The 22,143-nt window shown below is 38.7% G+C and overlaps 3 protein-coding genes across 4 annotated transcripts in view; 1 reads left to right on the top strand and 2 right to left on the bottom strand.

Moving 5' to 3' along the window:
• The window catches only part of LOC106952287 (uncharacterized protein KIAA1522 homolog), a 33,697-nt gene extending 32,784 nt beyond the window's left edge, over positions 1-913 (top strand). The window contains exon 8 of the mRNA XM_015040303.1: positions 123-913. Coding sequence (XP_014895789.1) covers positions 123-184 — 62 coding nt within the window. The 3' untranslated portion in view covers positions 185-913. The remainder of the gene's footprint in view (positions 1-122) is intronic.
• A 1,006-nt stretch (positions 914-1,919) lies between these two features.
• LOC106952284 (zona pellucida sperm-binding protein 3) lies at positions 1,920-7,909 on the bottom strand. 2 transcript variants are annotated; one of them, XM_015040301.1, is made up of 9 exons: positions 7,904-7,909; positions 4,259-4,759; positions 4,080-4,192; positions 3,894-4,000; positions 3,510-3,684; positions 3,310-3,424; positions 3,144-3,223; positions 2,974-3,059; positions 1,920-2,586 (listed from the first exon to the last, which is right to left on the bottom strand). In XM_015040301.1, exons 2-9 carry the CDS (start codon positions 4,727-4,729, stop codon positions 1,997-1,999), a joined length of 1,737 nt encoding a protein of 578 aa, XP_014895787.1. In that variant the 5' UTR covers positions 4,730-4,759; positions 7,904-7,909; the 3' UTR covers positions 1,920-1,996. The 2 variants fall into 2 exon arrangements, with proteins under 2 accessions (XP_014895787.1, XP_014895786.1); XM_015040300.1 differs by lacking the exon at positions 7,904-7,909 and having other exon boundaries at positions 4,259-4,846.
• Positions 5,265-18,923, bottom strand: LOC106952285 (sodium-dependent lysophosphatidylcholine symporter 1-B-like). Its single transcript, XM_015040302.1, has 14 exons — positions 18,651-18,923; positions 16,846-16,983; positions 16,347-16,471; positions 12,646-12,769; positions 12,482-12,560; positions 12,250-12,398; positions 11,389-11,479; positions 10,817-10,938; positions 10,597-10,680; positions 8,522-8,605; positions 8,322-8,434; positions 8,095-8,238; positions 6,719-6,895; positions 5,265-6,601 (listed from the first exon to the last, which is right to left on the bottom strand). Exons 1-14 carry the CDS (start codon positions 18,738-18,740, stop codon positions 6,559-6,561), a joined length of 1,563 nt encoding a protein of 520 aa, XP_014895788.1. The 5' UTR covers positions 18,741-18,923; the 3' UTR covers positions 5,265-6,558.
• Positions 18,924-22,143: the final 3,220 nt, after the last annotated feature.

Below are 22,143 nucleotides of genomic sequence, written 5' to 3'. Positions count from 1 at the left end.
GTTCTTGTCATGCACAGAGCTGCACTGCTTTAACAGTCGTCATTCAAATCGGCGTCACTGCTACAGTCCAACCCATTTCGCGTACTACAAATCTAATTGTATCTGTCTTTTTTTGTCTGCAGATACCACAGAGGAAATAAACGGGACAGCAGGTACTGTTCAGAGCGGGACATCATCAGCATGAATGCAAAGCCTGAAGGAGACCTTGGAAGGACTAAATAACACTGACTTCTTTTTGATGCAACTGTTTGGATTTGAATTGATATGGTTCTTATTTTCAGAATTTATGCATTAGAAAGTTGTTTGAGTTTCATGTTAATGGTGTGGGTCTTAATTTTTATTAATTCATTTTGCATTTTAGAGAAAGCAAGTAATGTATATTTTTCTTGCCAGAGGGACTTTTGTTCATGGTACTTAAGACGTGGAGGGAATATGCTGCCCTCTAGTGTCAACAAGTGATTGCACCACTTAAAATATGTCCTGCTGAATCAAAGCTTCAGTCTTTGCTTGTATCAATGGGATCTTTGGGAACTGATTTGTGTTTATATAACATTTGTCTATTTAACATATCTAATAATTACAGATGTGTTCCACAGAGTTCTGTATATTTTCCAAAAGAGTTTCCACACCAATTATCTTTAAAAAAAAATATATATATATTAAGTTATTTCTGTCTTTTCATTGGACTTTCCTAGAGAGGATTTCACTCAATGCAAAGTACATGGTTTAAATTTGCAGTCGTTTGTCAAATCAAAAACTCTTTATGAAGCCCATTTCATGCTGCTTTCGTTACTGACGGTGGGAAGCGATGCTTTCCACTCAGTTCCAACTTATTTTTTTTCAAACTGGTTTTGGAGGCTGAAATGGAGGATATGATCATTTATTATGAAAATTAAACACTTAAACACTGAAAGAAATTGTGTGATTTTAATTTCTGTACCATGAGTGCTGTGAAAAACTATTCTCTCCCTGCATTTCACATATTTTAACAAAGTTGACCTGATTAAGGTGGGTCCACCCACCCAATCTAACCATGCTCCATGTAAAAATACATCAGCTCTCCAAACCTAACTAGTTGTACCACTCTTGGTTGCAACCATTTCCATCACATGTACAATGAGTCTTTTGCAAAACTATGGAGGAATTTTGGTCCACAATTCTTTGCAGAATTGTTTTTCAACCACATAAAGTATAAGGCAAAGTCAAATAGGATCGCAGTAGTATCCTATTTGACCAAGTATGTTTATTTTCTGAATTGCTGTTTTGGATTATCTTGGTCACTTGGCAAAAGTCAGAGGAACTCTTGTTTTTGGTCTGCAGTATTTTTTTACTTGTTGCTCTCCTATAGATGCCATTTTTAAAGTGTCTTAATTATAACCACCAACCTGAAATGAAGCAAATGGAGCATGCAGTACTTGGATGTTCTAGGATCCACTCTTGCAGTATTTTTTTTGTAAGAAAACCACTACTGGAGGTTAACTACACTTCCATGGTTTCAGTATTTGAAAATGGCTCCAACTTAAATATCACATGTTCTGAATTTAACAGAATGAGTCAATGGGTTATAGTTAATTGGTTCCAATTATAAAATAAGTTTGATATGAAACATGTAAAAAAAAAAAAAAAAAAGTCCATAAGGTGGCAAATACTTTTCTACAGTACTGCTTAAGCTTTTTTTTTTTTTTTAAGTTCAAATTTTTGTTTGGGTATGGCAAAAATCTAATGCACATTTGATTAAGCAAATGTTCATAGGGATGGGCAGACTAGGCCATTAAAAATTTTAAGGTGGCACAACAGAAGAAATGGTGAACTATGCTATCATTTTTCCAGAGTTTGTACTGAATATTTTTCCCTTATTCTTAAATAGATTAACTGAGTAAAGATTGAGTTTAAACTTAAGTTATCACAAGACACTTCAGTCATTGGATTTCTGTCATTTATTGTGCACAAGCAAGTCAAAAATCAGATCAGTCCTCAAGCAGATGGGCCATCTGTTTTATGTCCATGTGAAATACCATGTTTCCTCCTGTTCCTCCATCTCACCATCATCATTCCTTCCTTGCATCATCCTCCTGTTCTCATCCCCTTTACATGCATGCTTCTTCGTTTTTCCTTCCTCCGGGTTGGGGGGCTTCAGCTTCCCCTCACGGATGACATCAGTAAACATCTCCTTCCAATGCACCCTCGGAAGAAGCAGATCTTTCACCTCAGTGATTTCATCTTCACTTGCCTTAAAGGCTTCTTCATATCTTGATTCACCTTTCCCAAACTCATTTAAATCTGATAATTTAGGTTCACTCCACTTGTGCGCCAAGACCCCCTTACTGTCAGCCAACTCCTCCAATTCTGGTTCCACCGTTTCTCCACGGATTGTTTCACTTTCTTCAAGCCATTTATCGTTTGCCTTTTCATGCTTTTCACCAGCTGCATCCTCCCAAAGTTTTTGATTGTCATTTAGGTCTTTGTAATGTAGTTTGCCTTCATCTTCTCTTCCCCTGTTGTCTGCAGATGGGATCATTTCTTGGTACCAATTCTCAGATGTGTGTGGCTGATCAGAGATTAGTAATGGTTTACTGACAGCAAAACCTTTGGAACAAAGACCAGAAGTGTTTGGTTCACTAAAAATTTAAAGCATTAAATAAATATACATAATATTGCATTCACCGATAATTTAAGAAATTTTTAATGATGGCTGGTTCACTTAAGATCAATGGGTCTTGTCAACAGCAGGCTTAGATTGTGGTATGATAGTCAATAGCCATGTCTGAAAATTGATTAAAATTTCTATTGAAAATTTGAGACTCTTTTCTCCCCCAACAATCCAGTGAAAAGTTAAATTTGACATTTTGGTCAATATTAATTACATTTTAAAGCATGTGTTATGTGTAACACAGAGGAATGAGTGAAAGAAGATATTCATTGAAGAGCACAAGCGCCCTATAAAGCTGAGCAGAAATGGACAGACTGACAAACCTTCCAGTGCCCTCCGTGGTTTTGAGGTCACACATGTTGAATCACAGCACTCGCATATTGAATCCTCACCAGTGAGTGCTCGCCATCTGTAAGAGAAAATTTACAGTTTACCTAGAAACAGTAAACAGATACTTAGATATGCCTCTATTTTTAAAGAAATCATTGCTCACCTGCCATCTTGGTAGGTGCAGGATTTTTGAGCAGGCCCCGGTTCCCCTGATGTGACAAACAACTTGCAAAAGATGGTGACCTAAAGAGGACGATAAATTACTCTCATCAGTTGCATATTTCAAAAAAACAAAAAACACCTTTAGCACCATTATTTGCCATCCTCACCTTAGTGTCGGGGTTGGCTGTAAACTGGAATGTCCTCAAGGAGAACCTCAGGGTCTTGTCAGTCCGAGAAACAAACTGCGAGGATCCAGGTTCATGCTTGCTGTCCAGCATACACCTGTGGATTCAAAAGAAAAACAGAAAAAAAATTACATGTATATAAATAACAAAACACCTAAATTACCATTTTTCTGAATACATACCCAAAGTTGTCTATTAAGGTGTATTTAAGGGATGATTTGGAGCCACTAGAAGGTGCTGCATAGCAGCTGTTGGTGTACAACTTTAATCCAGCAGGTAGATGAGGTGCAGAGACTTGGATATTAACAGTTTGTCCCAGCAGGTACACCTGAGACTTGGCCGGTGTTCTCCACGAACCTGAGCCATTTAGAAAGTCAGTTATGCCACAGTGAAGATGTGTTGAACCATGTCGAGTGAAATATTGAAATACCGCACCTTGTGAAAATAAGCCAGAGTTTGTAACAAATAACGAAAAAAATAAAATTTTCAATAACATTCAAATTGATTGAGCCGTCCACTATGAATGTAGGGCTTCATAGGAAAACTGTTCAAAATAATAATTTTACCATCCATTAAATTGATCTGGAACTCCATAGGACGTCCCTTCAGTTTTTTGCGCAGAACAACAGTTTGCCATGTGGGCTGCACCGCCAATTGGTAGACGGCATGGTCTCTGAAGGACAAGGAATATGGAAGTCGTTTGCACTTTCAAACTCACTGTATGCCTTAAAATTGAGAGAAGCAAATCTAACCTCTGATAATGACATTCAATGTTGACATCGATTTGGTGCGCTCTGCTCGGAAACCGTTTTGGAGACGGTTTATAGTGGAGCACGTATTTATAGACCAGATAATCGTCCGGAAGCTGTGCGTAAGACAGTTAAAAATGGCTCTGAAACCTAAAAAATGCCACACATGGCTACATGCTTACCTCCCGCACTCCATCGCACGCAGTCAGGGGATACGTGAAGAGTAGGTCACCGTGCGGCCTGGAGATGCCGTTGCTTCTACAGTCCCTGCCCAGCGTCAGCTCCTGCGCCTCTGCGCCCAGACCATAGAAAGCTGGCTTGACCCGCACCACAAAGTCCGAAGGGGAGCAGGTGACAGAAACGTCCGGTGCGTACGCCGAGTCCGCCTTTATCCAAGCCTCTGGCTCCCCAGGAAACAGAGAGGGAGTCACCAGCGTGTAGGAATGAACCGACCTGAGCTGAGACAGAGGAGGCTTGAGCCTGGAAATCCTCTGGATGGCCCCTCTGTCCTCTGTGGTAGACGGTTTAATGACTTTAGACACTTTTCTCCGTGTGGTAAATAAAGATTTGTGCGAATCCGCTGCACAGCAGATAGAGCCAAGTGATAACGCACAAATAAACAAAATAATAAAAAGATGCCACTTTGTTTTCATCGCAGCAGACCGCTTGTTTCTGCCTTCCACCTTCGAGCCGCGTGTTAAAGCGCTTCTGTCGCGGCTGCAAGTAATTATGAGATATTAAGCTTCCTGTTGCTCAAAAAGAAAAATGTGATTCTAGTCTCATCTCGTTTATTTTTCACTTTTCAGCATCATCTTAATATATAGACTCAGATGAACTATTTTAAATTATTTTTGATAAGTTCAATAAAATGGTAAATCCAACTTATATAGCGTTTTTCCAATCATTTTGACCAATAGAATCACGCACCCATTCACACTCACATTTATACACCGATACGCTGATCGGTTGGCAATTTGGGCTAAAGTGTCTTGTCCAGGGGCACACCGATATATGGCAAGTAATTTTACTGCAAATTTAAAATTATACTGTATTTTGTGTTGCTCTGTCACACAGCGGATGTAGAAGATAAGGGGTTTGTGGTGGTGACGAACTCTAAGATACATTTCCAAAGCTCTGCAGTCTGGATTTCTGTTACGTCAATTCAAATTAAACAAAACACTCTAGCACTCTGTTTCAACAATTTTTATTTATTGATTTACAATTTTACATAAAACATTCTTTTAATGATTCAAGTATTGCTCAATGCTGTATATTTACAATTTACATATATGTACAACACGCTAGAAAATCTTCACAGATCTTCAGCTTGCATTTTCCATATCAACACTACAAGTGAGGCATAATGCACTCCAATTAGTGCCATTTCAAAAAAAATCCTAAAGACAATACTACACAGTCCCAAATCCTTCCAGTAATCTTATTGGTCGATCGCATTACTATAAAAGCAGCTCGTTCAACTTTTAACTTTGAAGAATTTGATTTTTTTTTTTTTTTGCTCCCCTGTTAATAAATCACAACATTGTGATTGCATGAGGAAATAATATTCCCTTAGACAACTTGCTTAAATATTTAAATAAAGCCTTCCTCCTTCTTAGTATGTGAGAACATTACCTCTTTTACTCACTGATGCTCAGTTTATAGAGAAAATACTCAAAGGAATTGAAAGGCTTCTTTGCAGTATCAGGAAGTCTTCACCAGATAAATAAAAACTTCAAGCATAAATAGAAAAGCAACTGCCTGTGAGTGAGCTAAACTATGGATTTTACTTCATTTGGTACAAAAATGCATTTTCACCTTCAGAAAATTCAAGTAAACAAAACATGAAATGTTCTTCAGAAAACCAAAACAGTAAACAAAGCTCACCGAAAAACAGTGAGAGAGTGCTTACAAACCCCATGAACTGAGATATTCTAATAAATATAAATAGCCAAAAGCAAAAGTAACATCACACTCCCCTGCACCCACTAGAGTCAGATCTTACAAACCAATAAATAAATATATCATAAAGTACAACAACAAAAATCACGTCTGTAACTAAGATTTGGTGAGGTAAAGCAGACGAAGGAGGAAGTGGAGTGTTACTATGAAAGCTGGTGGATTTTGGCTTCCCACAGAGCCAGAAAAAAAAAGTGGATCATCTCAATACATTTCTGGGAAAACATGAGGTTGGCATATGAGCAGATCTTAGTGCCCTGCTTAGCAATAGATGATAATAAATAATGGTTCAGTTGTCATTTTGGCTTCATGGTGATGAAACTAAAGCTGCTTTCAGTTGAATTCAGTCCCAACTGGTTGAAAAGGCAACAAACAAAATACTTTGGCCACTAGAGGGCGCCATGAACCCGCATGATTTATAGTATAAAGTAGGTTGATGCTGGTGATAAGGCAGCTGTGTTGGTCTGCTGTATGCTACCTATGTATGCTGTATGCTACCTATGCTGACAAGAGTCCAGTGCAGCTGCTACACACTGCTTCCCAGTTCTGACGTTTCCGAGTCGGAGTCTCTGTTAGGAGGATGAGAAACAACAACAAATCAAAAATACAAACATGTGCAAACAACGTAAAAAGACATGCAAATACACGAGGCAGGAGTAAACATTGTACTGCATGTCGTCACTTACAACAAATCCTCCAGTAGTTTGCGGTTGCCTTTTCTCCTCTCCTCATTGATGGGGTAGGTCATAATCACCAGAAGTCCGACGACGATGAGGACGATGGGAACAGGAGAGACCAGGACCTTCAGGGTTAAGCTGACCGCCTCAGGCTGGGAGCACTTACCAGTCTCATATCCAGCAAATCTGCCAAAAATATGCAGCAAGACAGTGGAAAAGTTGAGCTGGTGTGTGCACACTTTGGATGCATGAAGGATTGCACAAGCACATGACTGAAGCAGAGCTGGAGTTTGCAGCACTCTTTGCAAAAGTATTCATACCTTTTGCATACTTTTTCACATTTCAACTTATGTTACAGTTAGAATCTTCTATTTTAAGGGGTTTATGTGACAAAAGTAGTGCCATCCTTATCATACTTCTATTTCAAAGTATGATAACTTTGAAATAGAAGAAAACTGATACAAGAGTCCAACGTCTCCTTTTCATTTCCCGAAAAATAAAATCCAGTGTAAATCTCAGTGTGATATGTGAAGGGCTTAGGGATTTGTTGGAGAAAATTAGTGAACAAAGAGTATCACGAAGATCACGGAACATGGCAGACAGGTCAGGGAGAAAGTTATGTACATGTTTAAAGTGGGGTTAGGTTAGACACACTTTCAAGAAAAAGTAGTTAAGAAGAAAGCAAGTGTACAGAAGAAGCCAGACGAAGTCCAATTTAAAGTTGCCTCATAACATGTTAGAGATGCAGCAAGTGGGGGAAAATGCTCTGGTCAGATGAAAACAAAATTCAACTTTTTGTCCTGCATGTACAGACTGTCTTTGCGGTAAGCAACACTTAACAGATCAACATCGCTGAGACGGCCATGTCAGCATCATGCTATGGGAATGATCTTGAGACCTGGATATGAGGATCGCTGGCCTACACTTTAGTTTAATTGAAAATATGCTGCAAAACTTGAAAAATCCTGGTCACACACTCTCCACCCAGTCTGACTGATGTTGAAGAACGGACAAAACAAAACAGTTTGTAGATCAACCAAGTTGGATGAGAGACATGCCCAAAAAAACTTGAAGCGAAAAGATGGTACTAAAGAGTATTGACCGAGTGGGGCTGAATACAAACACGTCACACTTTTTAGATTTCAGTATTTTAACTCAGGCTACTTTTCTTCCAACTTCACAACTATGTACTACTTTGCGTTGATCAGCCACGTGAAAATCTCCATAGAGTATATTAAAGTTTCTGGCAGCAACGTGACAAAATGTGTTCGAGTTTAAAAGGTTCAAGAGTATGAAAGTTTGTGCATGCAAAGTGCAATAGTTTCAGTGGTGAAAATAGTCATCTATATAAGGATAATGCAGGAGATAACAATAAATTGACTTACTTTAAACTGAGAGTGGAAATGCCGAGAGACAAGCCAGATGCAAACTTGATAAAGAACACATAAAAAGAATAGAAGAGGGCTTCATGACCGTGGACATCTGGATTCTGAACTTTGAAGTCATCCACAACATCCGGAAGCATTGACCTGAGGGGACAAACAGCATTTAGCTCATGATAAAAACCAACAGGAGAAGGAAAAGATGCTGTGGGTAAAACCTGGGTCCTCACCAAGGGAGGAGGAACGCTGCTGCCACACTCACACCTGCTGCCACAGAGACCAAGTAGGAAATGACCAGGTGGCTCTGGATGGAGACGATCAGGATCATGAAGGGTACTGCCCACTGCAGGAAAAGATAGAAAGAAGTCAGATTATTATCCTTATTTAGCACCATAACTTGGAAGTTTTCACAGTCTGTAAAAGTACAGACCAGCATGCCGCAGTACGTCGCCGTCTTCTTCCCAAACCGCGTCAGGAACCACTGCCACCACGGGATGGTTAAAGTTCCAGATACCTGGGGGGGGGGGAAAGGGAGGAATGTTTGATACTCGGTTTGGGTTGAGAATGAATGTGGAATCATGACAGCAAGTGTATCAATCAAGGATGGCAAACCTAGATGTGCAAAGATCCAATCACTGAGATGCAGAAGCACCGATGTAATCGAGACTGCTTAAGAATGTTATTTTTTATAGAATTGACAGGCAACCTAAATTTGATATTTTCACTTTTTCACACTGCAGAGATGTAATTTACATTCCCAACAAACTTTAGAGCTTCTTAAAATCAAGTTGTTGCCATGTGTAGTGTTAAATTTGCAGTAGCTGTGGAGTATCATCATTCCCCATTTAAGATGTTTTGGGTCCTTTCCACCGACTTCAAGAATGTTACATTCACTTTTGAATCTGAGGAGAAAAGGCAAAAAAAAATTGCAGTTGTAGTAAACTAAAGAAATCAAACTGCAGAGGAGAAAAGTTAAAAGTGTATAATTATGTTTGAAACTTTTAAAGCATCCAGATTTGTAGTTAGTGGGATGGAAATAAGAGGAAAAGGGGCCAGGATTGAAAAGATGGAGGACTTAAAATGTTAAGATGGTCTGGCTGCCAGACATGAAGTACAGAGGATGACTCAAGATGTTTGCACAGTACAACAGATAAGGGGAAACTAATTGGTTGGACAATTTGTGAAATCATACGTTTTAGGATCTTTTCCTTTGAAAGACAATCAGAAAAAGATGTACATAATCTAATGCATGACTTATATTTACAGGAATAAAAATATATTTAATTGTTAGATGTACAAAAGCAGCATTGAGGTTAAAAATAAGCTTTTATAATGAATTGGTCAAAAGTATCTCTATGAAAAAAACTGTTGTTCTCTTAGGACAGCCATCTATTGCCAACTAAATACTGAAGCTGCATAACTATGTGGGAGAAAACATTCATATCTGAAGTCAGGAATAATTATGTTGCATTTCTCACAGTGATATGAACAGGAGACAATCAGAACACTGAGACCGTGTCCTCTAGTTTTAGACATTTTGAGGTTTTTTGAAAATTGTTTCATAGAAGATAAAAAACTTAAGACTAAAATCAGTTTTTATTCAGCATCACTGGTGAGTTAAAACCTATTTTCAAAATTCAGCTGCAGTCAGATGCTTTTGCAAGTACTTATCATTGGCAGTAAAATTCTCTTCATTTACAGCTTTCAATGATTAATAGTTAACCAAAACATGGGAGTAGATGACAATACTGATGGTGGTACCATCAGTATTGCACCTCAGACAAAGTGGATGAAATAATAGAGATTAAGGACTAAATGGACAGAAACTAATCAATTTAAATCAACTAATAATTCTGAGAAAAACTTGTTGGTGAATACAGAAAGCCCGTGGTCAAGTTGCAGCTTAACATTGAACATTCAATGAAATATGATCAGTAATTAACCATAATATTGATGCTGTCGGGATTAGAGAAAACCCACAATGAACTCAAGCTTGTGCATCCAATTCTTGTTTATCCAACTCCTTCAAGTTGGAGTAAAATAATTCCCACACTATAATATCCCACACTTTTGGGAAGATTTTAGGAAGAAGCAACTTTTGAACTTTCAAAAGCAAAGTAATTTGTGGGAGAACGTTCCACTTTCAAACCTTTTCCTCAAATATACAACATGGAAAAAGCTTCACCTTCTTATCATGAGGAATAGCATGTTGCAGAAAACTGAGTAAACGATGGAGAGGAGTGGACAGCCAATAGTTGCACTGTAAAGGGTTGCCTAGCAACAGCTCTACTGTAAGTCATCTCTTCTTTTAACACACAGTAAGCACGTGGGTGACCCATGAGCTTAAACGCCCATAAAACTATCGTCACAGTGTGTTAGTGTGAAAAATGTCTCTGAATTGGCCCAGATTAAGGTTTCAGACAGGAATTATGTCCTCTAAAGGCTCAACCCAGACGAAGGCCATTCCAGGAAGGGTCCCTGAGTGGAAAAATTAGAAACACTCACCATGATGACCAACAAGATATTCTGGAAGTCCTTCCTGTGGCCCAGCGCGTGGGTGATGAAAAGGGCAAAGTTTCCTTCCAGCAACTGTAAAAAAGTAAGATTATAAAACAGGGTTATATATGCAGAATATAAACCAAGTACCAGATTCCTTTAGCAGAAAATGAAGCTGAACAGAAACCCTAAAACTCCTAAACAAAGAAAAGCATGAATAATTTTTTACCATGAAGCCCAGCGATGTGAAGAGGAAGCCGATGACCAGTTTGACGTAGGGTCCGTGACTCATGATCACCCACAGGCCTTGACAGAAGGTGAGCAGCGGAGTTGAGGTTTTACAACCACTCTCTGGAAGACAACAGGGAAAAATAAACACAGCTCCAACTCTCTAAATATGTGCCCGCCACATTTTGCAATGGAAACTTTTCATCTGTGAACGATGTGAAAACAAAAATTTAGAACACTGACACATTTGTTTCCAACTAAGTATTTTAAAATGACACAAGGTCATGCGCCATTTTAAATGGCGCATGACCTTCATGTGCCTTTTTAAACAAAGTTACTGTTTGCTGAAGTTGAAAAGTAATTACAATTTTACAAGGCTTACAGTTAAACAGTGTCAGTATACTGCACTTGCAGAGCTACATGTCACTCATACTGTACAGAACACATCTCTCTGTTCAAGTGTATGATCGAGAGTCAGAAAACTAAATATTGAAATTCAACATTGAGGTTTAAAAGTCTCAAAGCAAAGAAAGCTTTGGGGATAAAACATAGAAAGATGTAATGGTTCTGTACCTTTTTTCTCCTTCACACCAAGAAACAAGACTGCAGCACAAACGACGTAGATGATGCAGATGACCCCTGAAGCAAGAAGGTAGGCTCGTTTCTGAAGGAATGGAAACAAGGAGAGAAATTGGTTTGATTGTGTTGACGCTCAATGGTTTAGGAAGTAATATATATACATGGATGTCATGACTTAGATCTTTCTTTGTTATTTAAACTGTTAAAATGGAGAATAAATGTCAAAACTAAAACTTAACTTTATTCATGCCTACATTTACAAATCTAGAGACAGAAACTTTTGCCTGTTCTTTGGAAAACTACTGTAGCTGAGCATTTCTGCACATCCATTTTTGTGTTACTTCAGATTCACGATTGCAGTTAGATTCCCACGGCATCATGCTGCCTCCACCATGTTCTACTGAGGTGACAATGGTTTAGCAGTTCATGATTTTTTTTCCCCTCCACAAATAGTATTTTGAATGTTTCTGGAAGTGGAAAAAAAACAAACACTTTTTTTGTGCCATCCTACTGTAGCACGTCCTTACACATTTGTTGTATATCGCACATCAGAGGTACGACGTACCTGGCCCTAAGGGCCAACTATTCTGCATGTTTAAGGTGTTTTCGTTCTGTCACACGCTCAAATTAAATGACTAGACAATTAAAAGGCCATCAAGTGAAAGCTAATGATATCATTTAACTGTCCCACAGTCTTAGCTTTATGCCAGGGAAGAGTGAGGCAGATGTCATTTACTGATAATTAGCTGACTTGTGAAGGAAAGTGGTATCAGAGTAAACCAAATAAAATAAGTTCACCAATTTGGATTCAGATAAAATATAATATTTTTATCTCACCATAGAAGAGACACTTACTGTATCTTCTAGCGAAACTATGGTCGTGTTCACAGTGATGTTTGTGCTGTTGGGGTTTTCAGGCTCAGTGGGACAACTGGAGACTCCACCTACTATCTGTCCCTGGATCGCAGTGCCCAGCACTGTACCCAGCACCTCCACCGTCATACCTGATTGACCCCAAGGTTTAAAGGTCAGCACATTTGATAAAACACCAGCGCTTCACGATCGTCAGGCAGAGCGCTTAACGTACGATAGGCGGTGGCAGAGTCCCGCTCCTTCTGGTCACTGCTGATAAACATGGTGAGGGCTGAATATGGAACATGGAAGCACTGCAATCAGAAACAAACAATTAGATATAGCGAGCGGTGGGATGGAGAGGGGAAAAGAGAAGTCGTCCACGAGGTGCAAACTAACCGTCAGCATTGACTGAAAGAGGCAGTAAAACACCAGGTACCAGATGACTTTTCCTTCCTCAAACGGAGGCACATACCAGATCAGGAGGTAAGTCAGCACTGCAAATGGAGTCGAGCAAAGGATCCTGCAAAGAAGTGAGTGGGAAGTGTTCAGGACACGTCAGCTAAAGTTTCAGCTTCATCATTACTTGCAGTACCTTTAAAGTGTTAATAAACCATATTGAACGTGCTTAATGAATTATCCTTCCTGCTACTGTAACATATCCGCTTAGTTTCTTATCCGAGTCTGCCTTACAGTCGCTGCTTTTCTTCTCTTTCTGCTTTGTGAGTAATCCTGCTAATCCTGCCTTGTTAGAGCTGGAGCGTGCAGAGAGGGTTCAGGCAGGGCAGCATGAGGCGATGAGGGGGCCCTGATCCACCCCACTTCAGTCTGTACCACTGCTTCCCTCAGCTCTGTGAGACCTCCAGCTGACTCCAGCTCCCAGTCTGAGTCGGTTGTTCTTACCTCAGCAGTCCGCTTTTAAAATTCACAACGGAGCCAAGATTACGCCACCTTACAAACATTTCTATAAAACTCCTTAAAGCTTTTCTTGGCCAAATGGCTTAATCTCAGCCAGATCAGGTGGAAAACATCCATTAATGTCGGTGTTCAAGGTCTGGACTTTGAAACACAGATTAGCTTCAATCTGAACTATTCCATTTTACAGAGGGGTTTTTTTTTCCCAGCATTTTGCCAGATTAAGGTTCAGCTTCAATCCCCACAGCATGATGCTGCTACCGCCTTGTTTCACTGTGGGGGAGAGCATGTTGAGGGTGAGGTGCAGTTTTATTTTCTGCCACTGTGGTTTCATCTAATATGACATGACTTGTGTGAAACTAAACGATGACTTTCTTTCAAGACAAAATAAAAAAAAAAAAAAAAAATTATATATTTATAGAGAGAGAGAGAGAGAGATATTTTAATGTGGATAACAACCGAGCGGTGGATCTCTGTGGCTCCCCCAGATTTACCACATGCCTGCTTCTTTGATTAAGGAGTCACATAATTTTAGGTGGACAGCCAAATCTTGGTGAATTTGTAGCTGTGCCATTCTTTGTTTTCAGATGATGGATTGATCAGGACTTTCAGGACGGTTGCTTTATAATCTAGCTCTGCTTTAAACTTCACTGCAGCTTTCTCTCATGTCTACTAACTTGCTGGGTTCTTTGGTTTTCATTATGCTGTTTGTTCACTAACGTTCTCTAACAAACTTTTGAGCTCTCCATAGAAAAGCTGGGTTTATATTGAGATTACATTACATTATTTCAACTATCTGGTGGCAGTTGGTGGCACTGGATTTTATTTCAGGTTTTCATAGCACAATAGGCTAAAAAAGACATATGAGCTTCTTTTCATGAAGGGAAATATGAAAAAAAAGATCAAAGCACTTTTAAGGCGTTGTCATGATTTTTTTTTTTTTTTAAAAAACTCCTATTGTCTGGGATTTATGAAAACCTGACAAAACTGTTTGGAGGTAAATTACATTGTCAAGCAACCAACAATAAAGTTATTATCACAAATATTAACTGCAGGCTTCACCTTTGTTTACAAACTGCCATGCAAAAGAAAGAAAATATGAGTCCCTCTGGGATGTATCGCTAATCACACCAGGATGTTTCTGTATTGGAAGAGAAGCTTGTGAACTTGTACTTTCATATGAAACTGCACCCTCAGCCCTGTAACAATGGCTGAGACATTCTTGATTTGCTCTTCGGTTTCAGTAAATGAGGTTAGCGAGACCCAACAGTCTCTCACATTAACATGTCTGGCCTAACCCCACGCGGTGGTAAGTGTTAAGGGAAATAACCTAAACTTGCTCAAACCTCTAACACTTAGTTTTAAATCTAGACAGAATGAATATTTCATGCATTTGTTACCTTTTTTTTTTTTTTTTTTTTACAAAAAACTTTTTTTTTTAAATTACTTTTTTTTAGACACGTATGGCTTTAAACACAATGCATGCTTTTCTAAGCTTCCCTCCATTATCAAAAAAAATCAAACCTAAACGTGGCGCTCATTGTTTCTCCTTTTCTAATTGGTTGGATCGGATGGTGTGTTGTTGGTGGGACCAATCACAACTGAAGCCACAAACTTCCTCTTCCCTCCTCCTCCTCCTCGGCTGCCTACAACATGCAAGTCGTGCACAGCCGGCAGCTTGTTTTACTTCTCGCTTTTTAAAGGCCTGACAGCTGCCGAGACTGATGAATTGCAGTTAGAAAGAATCATTTATAGCACCTGCTCTGCTCATCTGCACATTCAGATCACAGGCTTAAGAGATATTCTTGTAACCCCGAGAGAACTTCATGTGCCTTACACTAAAAATTAAACATGAATGTCGCCTATTTTTACAACCCAACTTCCTCACTGAGCTCAGCCGTATACATTTGGCTGCTGGGGGTCATTTGATGCTATAAAGCACAATATGTAAATTTTACAGCCTTTACTTATGCTGCCTTTTCTTCGTTCTGTTAAGCTTTATATGCTGGTTGTAATAAAGAACAGACCTGCAAACAGGAGGCGGTTCTAGATTCACAAGTCTGACACACGTGCGGCTGAAATTTACTGTAACATCCAGCTATAAGCAAGTTTAAAGTCAGCCCTCATTTCTTTGGAGTGGTTCTGAGTGTAAGGGCTAAAACGGAGGGAGAATGCAGCTGATGTTCAGAGAAAACCGTGCAAAACTCCTCCATACTTCTTCACAGTAAGATACGCTGATTAGAAATAAACTATTAAGACATGGAGGGAAATAAATGTTAGAGCAGAGATCTGAAAATGGAAGTTCTTATGTTTTCCGAACAGTTTTAAGGGGAAAGAACAAACACAAAGTTTAAGTTTTCCTTGCCCTCCCATTTTCTCTTACATATTCATACTCCCAGTGTAATTTTTCAGTCTAGCTATTTTCTCTTTCAGCCTCTTCAACCTTGTTGCCATGGTTACTGATACCAGGCGCTTTTCTGTCAGCCTCAAGTTTCTCTCCCTTCTCTAATCCGTTGCAGCTCACCTCTTCGTTTTCATATCACAGCGTTCCTTCACATTTTGTATGTACAAATTCTCAACTTTTCCAGATTCCAGTATTCTGGAGATATCTGTCCTCGTTTAGCAATTTCATAAAGGCCTTTCGGGTAGGGTGCAAACTTTCACATTTTTTTATAGCAACTCTTTCTACTCTGACCAGGCTTTAGCTAAGGGGCTTAAAAAGAAGGATGAATGGATGGATAGATGCATGGACAGTTAAATGTGTGCAAGAATGGATGGAATCAAATGAGCAGGAATTTATTGCATCGCTTACTGCGAGAAGATTTCTGGTAATAAAGATTTTCAAGTAGTTGCCTAAAATAAATTAATTAATAAAAAGTTTTAGATACACTTTTTATTGTCACTTTTATTATTATAACAATAAATTCCACAACATATTTTGATAAAATATTAAATCCACCCCTAACGGATGGATGGAAGAATGTATTATTAAGAGACGGATGGATGTACAGATGGATGAAAGGATGATGGAAGAAGAGACAGACAGATGTGATCTGTTGTTCCCTCTCCACACAGCTCTAGATCTGCAAAACTCTTGGATCAAGTTCCAGACCTTTCTAGACTACATAGCAACCCTTGTCATTATCCTTCTGTGTCAGCATTTGCTTAACCAAACTTATACTTACCAGGGCATCATGCGGCCGATGCCAGTCCATTTACTCCGGCTCACCAAGAACCCCACAGTTGGGTCTGTGATGGCATCCCAGGCCCGACCAACGAACAGGATGATGGAGGCGTAGGAAGGATCCAGCTGCAAGGAGAATGGTGCCAAAGAAGAATGAGCACAACACCAGAAAAGCAGATGCTGCAATGAGGTCATGCTTTGAGCTGCCTGGCCCTAACTTAAGTTCCCACTGTGAACAGTGGAAAAGATTAATTCGGCAACAAAGCTGACAGCAGGAGTCCAAGTTCATTCGGCTGACTGAATACGGATGCTGTTAAACTGAGCCAACACAAACCTTGGTCTCCAAGCTAATCAGTGTACACTGATTATCTTGGAGAGCTACTGAAAAGAAACATAGATAACTGCTTGTAAATCTGCCAGCAAATACAGGAGCAATATTCTGCAGCCTTGTAGCTGTTTCTGTTCAACTTCCCCTTTTTAAAGAAGTATATCTTAATCACCCGAGCCACATCGAGCAGGTAGATCTGGAGAAAGAAGCCCAGGGCGCTGCCTGTTATCTGGTAGGGAGCTCCTCCGATGGCGTAGCACAGCTTACTCCACACAGATAGTTTCTGTGTGTCCCTCCTCTGTTCTTTTGGCTGGAAGAGAAACATCAAAGAGAGAGATGCATAATGGAGTCGACGTGACGTTAAAACAGTTCATGCCTGTGGACTGTAAAAAAAACTCCCTGGGGACTCATGAATGGGTCTTTTTTAACCCTGTGGTTCTCTGCTTCACACGGTCTCAGTCATCACGCTCTCTAACTGATCAGTTAAATCCAGTCTGAATCAGAGGCTGGGGTTACCTTAGTTCACATGCGCTCAGACGGCATCACCGCATCAGCTGAGCTCAGCCATTGGCTCCTGAGATGGGATGTTGCAGGTTGTGTGACATTTTTCTACAAAGCCTGCATACCAAATACTTTTTGCTTTCAGCCAATCACCTTCGAGAGTACATAATAGAGGGGAAATCCACAGCCGCTGTAAACCTATCATATCATCTCTCCAGATGAATTTGAGAGAAACCATATCAAGTTATAAATAAATGCCAGCAGCCGGTTTATTTTATTATTTTTATATCAGAATTGGATTGACAGCCTTTTACAATGTGATAACCATAAATTACGTTTAAACAAACTTCCAAGCTACACTATATCAAATTTAACAAAACATGGCCACTGAAAAAAAAAGAAGTATATCTGAGTGGGGTATTACTTTTTAAAGCTAACACAGTTTTGTACACAACTTAACCAAAATTGCTTAAAATCTAATTTGACAACTAGATAAAAAGGTGTCATTTTGTGTATGCAAGTTTTGCTATTTTAATGTAAAACATACTTTAAAAGCCAAATCCCAAATACAAGATTCAACATGCAAAAGCCTTTGGTGGACACTGCATAAGGCAGAGGAATTATTTTTAAATTTTTCTCCCCCACTCCTTCCCTTTTTATTTACATGTTTATAATCGAACTTCACTTTCAGAAATGTTTACTTGTTTTCTATAAGTCTGTAGCAATCATTTGATTGTCAAAATAAATAAACAAAAACAAACAATGCTGCATTGAGTTTTTTTTGCGTCCTGTGATGTCATCAGACCAAGAATGCGTGGGGTTACTTTTTTTTAGAGCAGTTACTTAAAAATGTATTATGTATAAGCTTGCAGTGGACATACATACTTTATTACCCAGCTGTGGTTTAATACCCGAGTATACTTGCTAATGAAAAAATTACAACACTAGAAAGTATATTTAATATTAATATGCGGAATATTATAGCGAGTTTTACGCACGTAGCATCAAATAGAGTTCTTATTATCACTTTAAAGGAAATTTGCAACAATTAAAGTACATGTTTCCTTATTTCCTCATTTCCGCTCATTCAAATAAAATGGCTTGCAGATCGTGTCTGACCAAGCTCTGGGAATGAGAAGTACTGTGTCCTGCTTCCTCTGCACAGAACCGACAAAAAAACAACTGTTTGGAAATTTGTTTGAATACACGTTCATTTAAGACTCATACCGCAAATAAGCTAAAAAAGCAGGGAGAACAGGTGGAAGGGAAAACACCGGGTGAAATTCAAATCCCGAGGGCAGAGAAGGACACGATACGTCGAGCTGCGTGAAAGCATCAGAAAATAAGCGCCCACGGCGTTTAAAACGCTACTTCAAAACTAGGCGCCTTTTCCCGAACCTGGATGAAAGTTATGAGAAATTGTTCGCGTTTATTTTAAACATAAAAACAAAATTTAGACAGGGAAATCCATCCTACCTTGACCGCCTTGATTTCTGTCTTCATAGGTTTGACTGTCGTTGCCAGTAAAGTTGCGGTGTACTGCTCGGCGCCTTCTCCTCGGGCCATCTTTTCTCGATAAACTGGTTAATTTTGGTCCAGTTTGATATGAATATGTAGTGTTGTATTTAGAATTACAGCTCCTCACAGCAGCAGCATGTTGAACTCTTCTCTTCTTCAAATTTGTATGACTCAACTCTCGTGAGCTGTATCTGGCCAGCTCATTCATTCTACTACGCCACGTCAAGACGTCAGAGGGATCGAATGTTCACTGTATGGCAACACCCTATACCACATAATCATTCCACACACATTTCGACTAGAGGTCAATATTTTTTTTTATTATTATTATTTTTTTTGCTTCTGAAAGTCCTGAGAAATGCCAAGCCAAATAAATTACAGCTAATTTCTACAGTTAAGATATAATCTTTATGGCATCAGCTCTGTTTCTCTGCAAATGTAGGTCACAGCCTTAGAATGCTGTTACTGAACCAGATATTCTTGTAACTAAATGTTAGTTTCACATGCCTTACACTAGCATGTGAAGGTCAAATACGTCATTTTTGTCCACAATTTGCGAGTTTATGAAAAACACAAAAAGTATTAAAAATGTGAGGAATGAGAGGTACAAAATGTTAAACAGCTAAAATGTAGAAGGCATGTTTGTTAATATATAATTTCTTTAACAGCTGCACCTAAAACTTTTCAACCTCTTCATGACCTTTTGCTGACAAGACCTGCTGAAAATTATGAAATCAACTTCTCATGGAAAAAGGATTCCAGTTCATTAACATTTGATGTATGTATTACATTCTGCAACCACTTTTCCCCAATTAATCTGAAGAGTTTCAATAGAGTTTACGTCTGACAGCTTCAGAAAGTCTTAGTGGTATTCACCCATCCATTCATTGTCTATGCTCACTTAACCTTGCATGGGAGCTGGTGCCTACCTTCAAAGGCCATTGGGCGAGAGGCAAAGGTAGAGTGCAGACAGACGACAATGCATGCATACACTCAGCCCTAAGGACAACTTAAAGAGAAACATAACCTGAGAGACATGCTTTTGGATTGCTGGAGGAAGCTAGAAAGAGCCAGGATTTAAACCCAGTATGTTGTTTTTGCAAGAGAACACCGCTGCCAACTGCACCACTGCACAGTTGGTCTTTGAGATATCAGGATAATTGTTCAGTTTAAACATCCGCCCAACACTCAGTTTTCTTTCCTGTAACGTCATGTCTATCTCCACTAACTGTGGACTTCCAGTACCAAAGGAAATTATGTAGCCCTGGAGCATTGCTGAGCCTGCCCTCCACCATTATCTTACTGTAGGCTGTGTTTTGCTTCAGTCTTTCTCAACCTCTGTGCTTACTGCCGCCCAAAACTTAATGCCGATTCCTTTACAATCAGTTCAGCATTTTGAAGTAACCTATGGAATTCCATGTGCATATTGCTTACAAAGTCAGGTACAAATTGGTAAAAGGGTAAAATGACCTCTGCGCACTTTAAATAATACGCAGTAAGTTGATATAAGTAAGAACTTTATTTATATTGCCGTAAGAGTTCTTCACAAGAGCTAACAACGAGTCACAAAACAAAATAGATATTCAGGAAAAGATTTTCACTGGGCCATTTGGAATAGTATATTTTTTATTTCCATATTTTCCGAGAAGGCACTTTGCATGGCTTGTGAGCATTCAGTACTTTGCATGTAGTCTTGCTGCAGCGCATGCATCCCACCTGACACATCTGATGGTGCTTAAGATGCTACTGCTCACAGAATGTTTTACAGTCCATTTTCCCAATACCTACTTAATTGCAAAGCTAATGCAAGCTGTGACAAATTACTGCTGTTCTCATGGACTACAGATTGAATTACCATTATCACGCTAAACATGAAATGAAATATAAGACAACTATTTTTTTTTAAATATATAACGTTTTAATTGACAAAACATATGAGATGGCCTATATTACCAACATAAGCTTTAAACTATATTAAGAGTTCATAATCAAATACATTTTTGGAATAACTGAGGTCAGCTAGTCAACAACAATCATGCAGCCCTTTGGGAAAATTAATTGCCCACCCATGGTATAATAAAACTGCATAGATACTCACCAGGTGTTAGCAATCGTTATTTAACTAATTGGCTGAATCAGTCACATTATTTTTTGATAATACTATTTTTGGGTATTTTGATTTTGACCAACAGAAAAGGAGTTTCTCTGTTTCAGTAAAACCAGTGTGTTTTTTGTCTGTCCATCTTTCTAACTTCCCATATATTCAACATTTGATATGTTTCATCACGTCAACAACATTTGTTCAATATTTGGACACTGAGGCTGATGACTGGGGTCACAATCATATGATAAACTGAATTGGCACAAAATGCAGAATTTTAGATTTTATTCACAAATTAAGAGCCATTGAAAGTCTTAAGTTCTTCATGAATATTTTAAGAATATTATATATATATATATATGTGTGTGTGTGTGTGTGTGTGTGTGTGTGTGTGTGTGTGTGTAATTTTCAAGTTCACACAAATTGTTTTCTTACCTTTAATTTGAATTTTATAGCGTTAGATAAAATTATCTTTGATTCTCAGTGTGAAAGTTACTTAGGCTTTTTACCGTTCAGAGTCACACTTACTGCATTTACAAAAGAAATTAGACCTGGATCTTGAATTAAAAATTCAACTCTGAACTTTTAACCTGTATTTGCAGTAAGTTTGCAAAACGGTTGTGGTTTTTCATCTATCATGCTAAGTTTTTTTTTTTTTTTTTTTCACAAAATGCTGATCTAAAACGAAACTAAGAAAACGTGTTTAGTTAGGGGTAAGCAGCTGGCCGCAGGATTTAGATGTTAGATAAACATTTAAATCCTACTGACATTTTTGCAGAGAATCAAAAATCCACAAGAATAATCTATTCTATTTATGTAAATCAGGGATTGTTGCTTCTTGTGTCACTTTTTTTTCCATGCGTTTGAGAACTTAGCATTGGAACATGTAAAATTGCATTTATGGAACACAATTTTTTTTTTTCTGTATTTTTGAAATAGCATTTTTGCAGTAGAATTTTGTCCCCCATTCCCAGTAAAAATTAATTATTAATTTCTTTGAACTTTGTAGTAAAAATGTTTCACAGCAATTTATAATCTGAATGTTATTATCCTTTAATATTACATTGAAACTACTAGAATATGCAGTGCTGTAGTCTTTCCCTCTTACACGTATCTACTGCTCCTCCACTTGAGGCACAGCTTCATCCTCCACACGGAGAAGGCTTTCCACCCTTTCTTGTCAAATTTTATTTTTAGACAATGTGAGCAAATCCAAAAGACTAGAAAGTGTTTAAAAGATGGTTTTACTTATTGATGGGGTAAAATACAGCCTTCCAGAGCTCCATTTTATTTAATGTACTTTTAAAGGACAAGTTTGCGTAATGCTATTTCTGAGGAGTGAAAAGTTGA

Source organism: Poecilia latipinna, unplaced genomic scaffold (genome assembly GCF_001443285.1).
Source record: "Poecilia latipinna isolate Pla-1442-1.1 unplaced genomic scaffold, P_latipinna-1.0 Scaffold504, whole genome shotgun sequence".
Classification (NCBI taxonomy): Eukaryota; Metazoa; Chordata; class Actinopteri; order Cyprinodontiformes; family Poeciliidae; genus Poecilia; species Poecilia latipinna.
The sequence above is the reverse complement of the archived record's forward strand: the minus strand, read 5'-3'. Positions and strand labels throughout refer to the sequence as shown.

Excerpts from the sequence above, each read along its gene's own strand:
- LOC106952284 (XM_015040301.1), bottom strand. The coding sequence starts at position 4,729 with ATGAAAACAAAGTGGCATCTTTTTATTATTTTGTTTATTTGTGCGTTA. Across the intron at positions 4,001-4,079 it reads ATTGAATGTCATTATCAGAG|AGACCATGCCGTCTACCAAT; the intron begins GTTAGATTTGCT and ends CTTGTCCTTCAG. Across the intron at positions 3,060-3,143 it reads TGCACCTACCAAGATGGCAG|ATGGCGAGCACTCACTGGTG; the intron begins GTGAGCAATGAT and ends TTTCTCTTACAG.
- LOC106952285 (XM_015040302.1), bottom strand. The coding sequence starts at position 18,740 with ATGGCCCGAGGAGAAGGCGCCGAGCAGTACACCGCAACTTTACTGGCA. Across the intron at positions 11,480-12,249 it reads TAGTTTCGCTAGAAGATACA|AAACGAGCCTACCTTCTTGC; the intron begins GTAAGTGTCTCT and ends CCATTCCTTCAG. Across the intron at positions 6,602-6,718 it reads AAACTACTGGAGGATTTGTT|AGACTCCGACTCGGAAACGT; the intron begins GTAAGTGACGAC and ends TCCTCCTAACAG.